General features: G+C 46.5%; 1 protein-coding gene across 1 annotated transcript; it reads left to right on the plus strand.

Moving 5' to 3' along the window:
- Positions 1 to 600: 600 nt before the first annotated feature.
- On the plus strand, positions 601 to 9,452 carry KLF6 (KLF transcription factor 6). The gene is made up of 4 exons (XM_002720810.5): positions 601 to 983; positions 3,805 to 4,378; positions 5,792 to 5,915; positions 6,411 to 9,452. Exons 1-4 carry the CDS (start codon positions 780 to 782, stop codon positions 6,460 to 6,462), a joined length of 954 nt encoding a protein of 317 aa, XP_002720856.1. The 5' UTR covers positions 601 to 779; the 3' UTR covers positions 6,463 to 9,452.
- Positions 9,453 to 11,647: the final 2,195 nt, after the last annotated feature.

The following is an 11,647-nucleotide window of genomic DNA, read 5'->3' on the forward strand; positions in this document are numbered from 1 at the left end:
ACAGCCCGCGGAGGCCAGCGCGGCCCCGCGCGCTGCACAGGGAGGGGGACGGAGCACCAGCGCGAAAGGGACCGCGTGGGACGCCGCGGGTGTGAGAACGGAGGGGAACCGGACGCAGCTGAGTGGGACAAAGACGGACGGAGCGGCCGCCAGGGAGCAAGCTTGCGTAGGGTGCTTTGCCGGACCCGGCCGGGCCCGGCTAGGGTCACACCGACGGATACGCAGGGGCCCGGGCGGGCGCAGTCCGGCACGGTTCCCCCCAAAGCGGCTCCCTCAGCCCGGCTTCCCCGACCGCCGGCCGACGACGGCGCTCGGCCGCGCACCTCCCAGCACCGACTCCTCCGGCGCGCGACGGCCCGCGTCTTATATACCCTGCTAAAAATAGCCTGCGAGGCCGCCTTCCAATCAGAGAGGGCAGAGTTCGAATTGAGCCAATGAGGAGGGCTGTGATGGAGAGGCTCGGTCACGCCAGGCGGGGCCGCTGCGCGATGTCGCTCGCCATTGGCCGGAGCTGACATCATCTGCGCGCGGCCCTCGGACCGGGCGCGACCGGATTGGGCAGCGCGCGGGGCGGGCGCGCGGCGAGTCACGTGGGGGGAGGGGGAGTGGGGGGAGCCAGCCCGGGGAGGAGGGGGGAGGCTGGCAGAGGAGCTTTGAATAGGGAAGTTTTGCAGGGGTTACGTTTGCAGTCAGTCCGGTGTTTGCAAATATTGTGTGGGCTCCGCGCGCGCGCTGCGGGCTGCGGGAGGGTCCGGACCGGGGCGTCTGATTGAGTTTGCATGAAACTTTCACCTGCCCTGGCGGGGAGAGTTTCGGCTCCGACTCCAGAACGCACACCTCCCCGTGTTCCCGACAGCGGGGACTGTCTTTTCCAACCCGACATGGATGTGCTCCCAATGTGCAGTATCTTCCAGGAACTCCAGATTGTGCACGAAACGGGCTACTTCTCGGCTCTCCCGTCCCTGGAGGAATATTGGCAACAGGTAAATAGGGATTTTTTTCTCACGTGTCCAGGGCGCCGAGGAGGGAGTGCGTGGAGGCGCCAGGCAGGGTGGTGTGTGCTCGGAGGTGCAGCTTTGGATGAGGATGATTGCTGTGGTTCGAGTCATTTAAAAAAAAAAAAAACAAAAACAAAAAAACATGGAAATCCTGATCTCGGAGCGCCCTTCGGCACGCTCGGGGGTCGCTCTGCAGCGCGCCGCGGAGTTGACAGCCGAGCCGAGCGAGCCCGGCTCCGCGGTGCCCGGCGTGTTTTTTCCCTGCCACCCGAGCGTCTGGAGCATCCACCCCGGGGGAAACCCGAACTCCTCGGCCTGATCCCGGCCCGAGCCCTTGGCACGAGTCTGGCGTTTGTACCGGGTCCAAACTCCACAGCTGGACGTTGTCATATGAACGCACTCGCACGGACTGCCAAGGCATTTTTTTTTTAAGATTTTGTTTTTGTTTTGCTGTTTGGTGTGTATCCATACAGCTTTTTTTTTTTTTAATCTTAACATTTTTGACAACGAAACATAGATCTAGGGCATTTCCCATTTGTTTTCCTTGTTTGGAATTCTTAACATGAACCTAGCTCTGTCTTATTTTTCTTACTTGCTTCTCTTGTTGACCAGGAAAAAAAAAAAAAACTGTTTGCACACACCAGTGACTTGTCAGTCATATGACAGGCAGCCCTTCCTAATTGCCTCAAGTCTTAGTTTGGGAAGAAGAACCCCTGTTTCCGGCATTTTACTGGAACTGGAATGTGGGGCATTGGGAATTTTAGAAACTTAATTTTTTTTTTCTCCTTCTAAAAACCTCGGATTGCCTGAGGAGAGAGACTCCAACACTTGCCCCATTGTCTATAAAAAGATAGCAGGAGGGTCCCCGTGTTGTGTCTCTGCCCTGACGAGCTGTTTGCTTTTTGTCACAGAGTGAATTAGCTGATCAAATAGGTTCTGTGGGTTTCCAAGTCTAGAAAGCTTTTAAGAAGGATGAAATGCGAAGTGTTGCAGCCTTCCGATGCCTGCTTAATTGTTCCCGATCCTCTCCTGCCTTCCTCTCCCCCTCCCCCCTTTTTCCTCCTCAAAGACAGGACGTGATTGAAATTGATCTAAGTAGTTTCCTTCGGGCATTTGGGATTTGGGCAACTAGCCAGACTTGGCTCCTGGTGGCCTTCAGAGGCTTTTAAACTCTCTGAGAGCTTGGTTGAGGTCCCTGGTGCTCATCAGGATAATGGAGATTTTAAATTAGCCAGATTATGAAAGTTTAACAAGATCGCAATAAATGTGCTTTCCTGTGTCTTTGGAACATCAATAAAATAACATCGCCGCCTCTCTTTGGAACACTCTCGTATGCACTGTAACTCAGACATCTAATTTTAGGGGGAGAGAGAAAACAATGATTTTACCCCTTTGCTTGCTCATGCTTGCTGTTTTGATGAGTCTGTGGGGAGGGGGCAGGATGTGCATATATTACAATAGAAGGCACACTGCTAAGTAAGCATGAACCCCTTGGGTAGCCTGTGCTCAGGACGGTGCGCGCCCTGCAAATGATTTGTTGAAAAGAGCAGCTTGGTGTAGCAATTTCAGTGTGTGGAATTGCCAGTAGTACAGCCAGCCTTATATGGGCATGCAGGCAACTGATCCTAGTGAGTATCAGGGCAGACATCATTTAATCCTAAAATGTTTCCTACCATTTTTCTTTTCCAGTGGCTAGAAAGTTTGAAATGGTGGGGAGAGGGGATGCTGATCTCGGCAGTTGTAGCTTCTTGAAAGGTTGGTTGTGGGGCTGGGGAGGGGCACCCTGTCCATGACACACTGCATGTATATTTGAACCGGGTCCTTATTTGGCTGCTGGTCAGAATTTCAAAAGGAAGTCTCCTTTGGCATTGCGTGAAAGAAATAGGAGTGATGACTCATACAGTTGTACTCTTGGCCAGTAGATAAAGTTCTTGTTCATTGTGGGACTCCCAGCAGGGCCGTGGAGTAATTTCCCCCTTGCTTCCTTTACAATAGCAGATGGCCATTCTGGAATGATTCCTCCACTCCTGTTGTTGAAGCTTCTTGTTTTTCTCTGACCACTGTAGAAGCAATTAAAGTTTTGTGGCATGCATGGCCCTGCACTTGGGAATGGCATTCTTTGAAAATGGACTCGGTCTGGGCTACACAGGAAATGGGTGGTTTCTCTGCAGCTCCATTGATGTCCTTGAATACAGACAGTTAGTTGCTGTCTGTTCTCTGAGTATGGCCCTGTGTCGTCAGCTGTGTCCCCAACGGGGTCCATCCGAACACATTATGTGCTGTGCAGTCTTTCTGTCCTGTTGTGTGGATACCTGTGGTTTGTGAAGGGTGGATGGATGACTGGGGCTTTCCTTAATACCCAGGGTTCTTGACAGTGTCAGATAATCTGGTTAAACCTGTTTGGGGGGGGGGGGCGGTGGTGAGCGTAAGGCTGATTTTCTTTGTGTGGTTTACAGGGGAAACGCATTAGAAACGTCAACACTTGTAACTATAGCAAAAAACAAAAACAAAAAACAGGCTTAGTGATCATCACCCATTGTGGCCCTTTATCCAACATTGGGGAAGCTAAGAGAGGTTTGTTTCACTCTCTGCTTTTCCTTCTGAATTCTTACCCATTCCTGGAAACAAATTTCTTCTAACTTTCCTAAGGACATGGATTCCAATTGCAAAAGGTTTTGCACCCATAGTGGCACTGCAGCAGTTTTATCTGTCCTTTGTTCCTGCATGTTTTTGGAAATGTGCTGTTGGTTCCGTTTTCAGTAATCATAACAGTCACGTGCCTTCTCTCTCGGTTCACTTCGTACAGACCTGCCTGGAATTGGAACGTTACCTGCAGAGCGAACCCTGCTATGTTTCAGCCTCAGAAATCAAATTTGACAGCCAGGAAGATCTGTGGACCAAAATCATTCTGGCTCGGGAGAAAAAGGAGGAATCTGAACTGAAGGTGACTTCTAGTCCTCCAGAGGATTCTCTGATCAGCCCGAGCTTTAGCTACAGCCTGGAGACCAACAGCCTGAACTCAGATGTCAGCAGCGAATCATCTGATAGTTCGGAGGAACTTTCTCCCACTTCCAAGTTTACCTCTGACCCCATCAGTGACGTCTTAGTCAATTCAGGAAATCTGAGCTCCTCCGTCACCTCCACGCCTCCTTCTTCTCCAGAACTGAGCAGGGAGCCTTCTCAACTGTGGGGTTGTGGACCCGGTGAGCTGCCCTCACCTGGGAAGGCACGCAGTGGGACTTCGGGGAAGCCGGGGGACAAGGGGAGCGGCGACGCCTCCCCAGATGGCAGGAGGAGGGTACATCGGTGCCATTTCAACGGCTGCAGAAAAGTTTACACCAAAAGCTCCCACTTGAAAGCACACCAGCGTACTCACACAGGTCAGTCCCCTCACGGGCCCGGGAGGCCAGCCATTGGTGGGCCCCGGAAATGCACCAGCCCTGGGAGGGAGCTAGCGTTTCACAGGATGCGATTGGAACACACACATCTTCACTTCCTCAAATTCTTTCCACCAAAGAATTGGGTCTCTTTGGAGCTCAGTGTAGAATCGTGAAGACTAGACCTTGGATGTGGACACGTGGTTAACAGTTGTAGATTTAAGCAGAGAAGAGGCTAGATTGACACCCAGGGTTCTACCCAATCTAGCAATCCAATTTATCAAGGCTCATGGTACCCATTCTACCAGGGCCCATGCAAAATATTCAGTTGAGCTCTTCCTCTTTTTTTTTTTTTGGAAGTGAAACTCAACTGGGTTGAGATCAAGGATCAAGGGTCCCTGGGAGGCATGGAGTATGTATGCTAGTATTGGTGGTAGTGCTGTGAAGCCCAGGGGGAGCCCCTGTGTCTTGTCAGCAGAAGTGTTGACCAGGGGGTATTTACTGAGAAGTTCTCAGTGTTGTTTGATTTCACGTAAAGCGACCCCTGTGATTTCTTAATGAAATACCACACCTTAGCTAAACATTCCATTTAAAACCACCATGACAATCTCTAGTACAACGAATGCAAAATTTAGAGCTGGAAGGGACCTCAGGCATCATGTGGTGCAAATTCTTAAATTCCCAACAGAAAAGCAAATGGCTGGGGCACCGAGGCAGGGTCCCAGAAGAGCTGGATGACAGAGCTGGGGGCCCAGGTTTCTTGAAAACCAAGTCTATGCCTGTTCCCAATGTACCCTCGAGGTTGGTTTCAGGGACTTCTTTCCTGTCCGCCAGCACTTTTATTGAATTCGCATTTCTCAATTGACCGAGGAATGAAGTGCACTTGGTCATTTGCTTGCCATTAGGAAAGCGATTTGGAAGGGCTTTGGAATGGAGTTTACCAGAAACTCATGACTCCAGTTTTGTAGAAATGTAGACGGTCCCAGGGGAAAACTACAAAGACTCATTCCACAGAGAAGTGAGTAAGGAGCACAATAGTGCTGGCGAGAAACAGTTGCCATGGAGAAAGCAATAAAACTCTGCCCTCCACCAGGCTGTGGGTCCAGCGGGCTGACACCTCATCCTGCAAGCATTTCACCAGTCTGAGTAATTGTCATTGTTACACGTTAACTTTGTGGCAGCATGGGCTTTGCCAAACATGGGTTTCATGGGACAGCAGTTAGAGGAGGCTTGAGGCTAGATGGCCAAAGAGCTGCTCCTAGTGACGTGAAGACCTCCTTTAAGCAGAGCTGGGTTATGGATTCTGGAGGCCCCTGGGGCCCCTAATTACGTGCTGCCCCGGCACGTGTTGGGTCTCCCCCTTCTCTCAGCGTGCTGGGGAGGTCATGGCTCACTTGTCATGTGCTCTCTTCCCAGGAGAAAAGCCTTACAGATGCTCTTGGGAAGGGTGCGAGTGGCGTTTTGCAAGAAGTGATGAGCTAACCAGACACTTCCGAAAGCACACCGGTGCCAAGCCTTTTAAATGCTCTCACTGTGACAGGTATGTGACACGTATGTGACAGGTAATGTGCATGAGAACTGTGTTGGAAAGATGTGTGGGACCGTGGGAATGCAGTGACCAAAACGGAGTAGGTGTGTAGTAGATGTTTGAAGAAAGACAGTTTCCTGCCGTGTGTTCCTATTCTTTCAAGTCTAGGATTTTGAGAAAGCCTTTCCTATTTTTAATTATCCATACTAAGAGAACCTGTACCATGGGTACCTACAGGGAGTTCCTTTATACTTTTTGAAAAGTGGCCTCCAAGAGTTTTGTAATTAGAAGAATTAGAAAGGAGGTCAGCTCTCATTCTCCAAAGAACTGGCCAGCTTAATTAATTCACATCCCGATCAGTTGGACTTCCTGTCCCTGAGAACACTGGCATTGACTAGAGGAGAGTCACCTTTGCCGCAGCAGAGGTTAGGTTGCAAGGAAGTGAGAGAGCGGGTCTGTGAGGAAGCGAAGGATGGGAACCTAACTGTGCGTCTGCTTTCCTCTCAGGTGTTTCTCCAGGTCCGACCACCTGGCCCTGCACATGAAGCGGCACCTCTGAGGGCGGAGAGCAGGTGAATCCTGTGGGCTAAAAGGCTTCCAGGCTGAGAGACGGCCGTGGAAGGAGGGATGCGTGTTCCAGCCAAAGCATGCCATTTTGCACCCTACCCAGTTGCCTCCAGGGCCTCTCCTTGGAAGGTCTTTCGAGGGCTAAAAAGTCATGGAGGAAGCGGCATAGCACCTGTGGTGCGTGGTGTTTGGGTGACCCTGGACTCGCCACTGGTACCTAACCTTCCGAGTGGTTCTTAAGCCTTTGCTGTGAGCATGCGCACTGAGAATGTTAATGGTTGGGTTGACTGTATGTTGAGGATCTATTACTGATTGTATGATGAGGCAGACTTTTTTTCCTTGTGGCGCCAAACTGCAAGAGACAGAAAAAAAGTAGTTTGAATGTTTTGTGTGTAAGGAATATACCATGAGATGAGACGACCACCAATCATTTCCTGGGAGGGTGTCCGCACCTTAGAAAAGAAAAAAAAAAACAAAACAATAAAAAACAACAACAACAAAAATACACAAAAAAAATAAAAAGAAAAAAAAAAGAAAGAAAAACTTGGAGGGTGGGAGTGGGAACTCAGGACCCCAGAGTGGCGAGTGATGTGGAGAGGGGGACCCCCTCCCCCTTGTTTTGTATGAGAGGGACTCTTGATGTCTGGTGCAGCTATTAAAACGTGCAATGTGTCAAGTAGCTTGTTTCACTTGCTACAACGGAGCTCATTTGTAACCCATTGTATAAGCTGTGTATTTACAAATATAACACAATGATAACTTTTCCTTATAATACAACGAGTCATGCATGGTCTGGGGAAACTATATGCTTTTCCATTTTTAAACCAAGACTGCAATCTTGATTCCAGTTAAGGAGCAGCTAAGATACAGTTTGTCTATTACAGCGATCCCTAGCCATCTGGGCCTGGCAAGACACAATTTTTTTCCCCCTTCAATTTTGTAACACTCCCTTCTCGAAAGGCATTGTGCAGCATAGGATTATTTTTTAAATGATTCTGAATTTGAATTAACTTTTTGGAGAATTTTGTGATGCCCTTTGAAGAAACTGGACATGTGTTGAGTGTCCAAAAGCTGGGCTAGAAATTGCTGGTCTAATGGTACATTAGGCTAAGAAGCTAAAAATTTTCTCAGTTGGGTGGATAAAACCACTAAAGCTTAGAAACTGTTTTCTCATGCAGCTATGTTTCTCTTATTTATGCCTTGAGGACTAATTTCTGGTTTTCTAGCTGTTAATGCACTGTTGACCTTCATAATGGTGCCTTATGCAAGTGACCCCGTATTGGGGGTCTCATACAGGGGTAAGGGTGATGCATGCTTTATTAAGGCTCTTTTTTCACCTGGCATTGTACTGTATCCATGTATAATACAGAAAAAAAATTCTCTCTGAGGTCCTCCTTCACAAAGACAAGCAGATGAAAACTCCCTTAAAACGTCAGTATTTGTTCAATATTTACACAACTTGACTGTCAGTGTTGAGATGGAAAACACGCGATGACTGACAAATCTGACCAATTCTGCCACCATGACACTTTCATATAGACCTTGCACACCAAGTGTACAGATCACACCGGCTGTATTTAATATGTAACATTTTCACACATATTAAAAGATACAGAAGTATAAAAAAAGTCAGTGTATTTGCTTAAAAGGCACAAGTTTCACATATCTATCTAGCTATCTGTTGGTAATACAGAAAGTATACTACTTTTAAAAAGTGGGCGGAATTCTTGTGTATGTATATTTGTGTGTACAGTATGTGTATGTGTATATATATTATATATATAGATAATATATAAATATTTTTTTTAAGGAGAAGCTAGAATGTTTAGCTAGAAAACTCTACAGCCTGTGAAGAAATATTTCAAAATGGCCATAAAGGAGGTAAAAAATGAAAACTATAACTTTTATAGAGGCTTTATCTTTAATTTAATGATTTGCTGAAGGCTTTCTTGGCGTTGAATCTATTCCAAACTGCCAGCCTACTCGTCTGTGTTGGCAGGTCTGGAATAGGGTACCTTTGGCCATTCAGAAGTGGCGTGAACACAATACTGGCACACTTGTTGAACTCAGACACACTAAGGTTTTGATTTTGAATTTCAGCCTTATTAGAACATTTAACCTAAGGGTAAGCTAATCACAGGGAATCTTTTTTAGAACATTTTTTATGCAGATGAAGCTATTTTTTTTTTCTCAGCATGTGGATTCTCCCAGTTTTTCCGGAAGTAATTTCCCCGAATTGGCATACCACAGCATGGACAGCTGATATTTCATCCAGCTGCTGGCTTGTGGGTGTGGATCTTTATACACACACACACACACACACACACACGTGAGTCTGGCTGAGCTGGTATTTTGTTTGATCTTCCTGGAAATGGGCAATGATTAAAGCTCACCTAACTGGTTTTTTATCTGGCTGATTAACACATTTACCTAGAGAACTCCTTTCATTTTTTTTAGGGGGGAAATGCACTTTTCTTTTGGCTATTCAAAATCCAAGCCCTTGATTTGCTGGGTTTTGGAAAACTCCTTTTTTGGCCCTGCTGTGTGCTTAGCCATAACAATTCCATTAAGCAAGACGGCAAACAAAAGACAGTAAAAACAAAAAACAAAAAAAAAACACTTGCACTGGCTTGTCTCACTTATGAAACACCATTGGGGTTGTTTAACTGGGTGGGGCTGGGTGCCATATATGTCAATGCCTGTAATTTTCATAATAAGCAAGTGCATAAAGAAGTACATTCTGTTCAGGTGATAACTGAGCCTCAATCAAGCAGAAACTTTTTTGCTTGAAATTAAAAAAAAAATTTCTATTAGTGAAATTTCTTTTTTTTTGGAAGCACCCTGTTCTCTAAAGAATCTTTGTAAGATTTTTGTAAAATTTTGTTTTACAAGATTTTATTTGAAATTGTTTTTTGCAAGATTGTTATATTTCTGTATGAATGTATTTTTTATTGGAATAACATAAAAGAATTCTTATCAGCATCTTGAGTCTGGTTGTTTTTCTGGGGGAGGTGGGAGGGAGGATGTTGAAACAAATTCCTGTGGCATTAATCATCTTGGCTTCCTCCTGGAGATTTCCATTGTGCAACCCTAAGGGCCATTTGCCTATTTCAGTCCCTTCCTCTCTGCTCACCAGAGCCCGTCCTGGGACCTGCAGTGAGGAGCCTGACACACTCTCTCTGAACTGCCTCCAGTGTTCTCCAGAGATTGACAAAACCACAACGCAGCTTTGGGGCACAGGAGGAAAACACTTGCTGCGTTTTATCTTCCTGTCACTCCAGCCAGGGGAATGTATTACAGAGGCATCCGCACAATGACAAACCCCAGTGACTCCCTTTCACTTCCCACTTAGCCGCAGCCCTGCTCTGGCTAAGCAGTGAGAGCCGGACGTGCCTTCCCTCACCTGGCTCGGCCACACACCTGGCTGAGGAGTGTCTGGGAGGAGTGAGTGTGATCGCAGGCAGGAAAGCCTTTCCCATGCCCTTCCTCAACCTGTTCTTCGTTATCACCCAGCCTGTGCTATTAACACAGAAAGTAAAAGATCATAGCACCAGAGGATTTTTACATCTTCTAAAGGCCAATGGGATGCCTTAAGTCTACCATTTGAACATGAAATACACAGCTTTGTGTCTTTTAAGACTGTTCTAGTGGGTAGCTTTTGATGTCAGTCTCAGTCTTACATTACTGCGTGCATCAGCTTGGATTGATGCATCTTGCAGTCCATTTTCAGACTCTATTAGCCCGCTCAGTAGTGACAGGGTAAAATCAATGCGTGTTTCTGTGGGAATGAGCTCCGTTCATATCTTGACGGTAAGGGTGCCCTCTGTTTAAGGTGGCTTCAGCGCGCAATGCTCCCCATCCTACTAGATCTTCATTTGGGCAAACGTGGAGTTCTGTAATTGGGAAGAGACGGTTTAAAGGCATGCCCACATTAGGAGTTTTAGGTCGTTTTCTTTCGTTAACTATGGTAACAACACCACCAGTTTGGAAGGAGTTGTGGTGGGGCACGGTGCAGGGAGCAGATGACATTTTTGCCAGGATTCATGGGTGTGTGTGTTCCGAAGCACATGTCAAGATGACTAATAGTTGGATTGCCCTAACTGTACAGTCTAAATAAAGTCCTGATAATGCATTCTCAGCTACTATAAAGACTTGACCACTTTGTCATGCAAAGGCTATGCCGAACAGCTAAGTTATGTTCAAATAAGGCCGTTAACAGAACTGTCGCACAGGGAATGAGCTGCAAAACTAGATTATTTATAGAAGTCTAAAATATTTCAGTCCGCCTAACAAATTTTTTGAAAACTAACTAAAAGAAAGGAAATGTTCTAGCTCTAATGAGCTGTGTGCTTTCGGACAGCACGCTGAGCCACATGGGCCTCAGTTGGCTTCTTGCTAAAATAGTTTGGGCTAGGTCACACATGTCTAGCATTTTCTATAGCACTACAATTCTGTGGTCTCTGAGTACAGGGTGGACTTCAAATTACACACTCACTATCTTCAGGGTGCTTGGTTTAGATCTAGAAAGCTTTCTCGTGTGCTACAGGAGAAAGTATCATTGAAGAAAATTGTTCTAAAAAATGGAAAAAATATCCTCAGGTTGACCTTCTCCCTTCACAGTTAAGTTATGCGGGCATTTGGTGCTTTATGACACACCATTTGGAAAGTAAAGACAGCAAACATAACACAACTTCTTTGAAAGGTACTCTTGTAGCTGTAAGTGGATCCAAGGTTTTCTGCGTTTCCACAATTCACCAACCTCTTTCCATGTCGAAGTGGCTAGCCCCTCTCTGCTCAAAGAACAATGGAGACAGTTCAAGAGAAGCTTCTCGCTCTTATATTTTAATTGCTGTAGAGAGAGAACAGCTCTTATACATAATTCCCTTCTTATGTTTTAGTATTATGCCCCCTTAAGTTATTTTTTAATAATTCTCCTTTCCAAACTGAATTGTTCCCTGCACAAAGTTTGATGATTACAATGAAGATGTCGATATCTACTAAATGCCTTAATCAGGATTTGGGAGGCGATATGTCTTATGTACATATTGCTTGTAGTAATACGGTATACAGCAACTATAAAACCCATTTTGTGGATGAGGAAAGCTGAGGCTTTCAGTGGCTATATCATTTTCCCTTCACTCAGCTAGGAAGCAGCAGGATCAGTGTCTGGTACAAGC

Source organism: Oryctolagus cuniculus, chromosome 13, assembly GCF_964237555.1.
Source record: "Oryctolagus cuniculus chromosome 13, mOryCun1.1, whole genome shotgun sequence".
In the NCBI taxonomy this organism is placed as follows: Eukaryota; Metazoa; Chordata; class Mammalia; order Lagomorpha; family Leporidae; genus Oryctolagus; species Oryctolagus cuniculus.

Coding starts and splice junctions, on each gene's coding strand:
- KLF6 (XM_002720810.5), top strand. CDS start 780: ATGAAACTTTCACCTGCCCTGGCGGGGAGAGTTTCGGCTCCGACTCCA. Junction 984..3,804: donor TGGAGGAATATTGGCAACAG/GTAAATAGGGAT, acceptor CACTTCGTACAG/ACCTGCCTGGAATTGGAACG. Junction 4,379..5,791: donor ACACCAGCGTACTCACACAG/GTCAGTCCCCTC, acceptor CTCTCTTCCCAG/GAGAAAAGCCTTACAGATGC.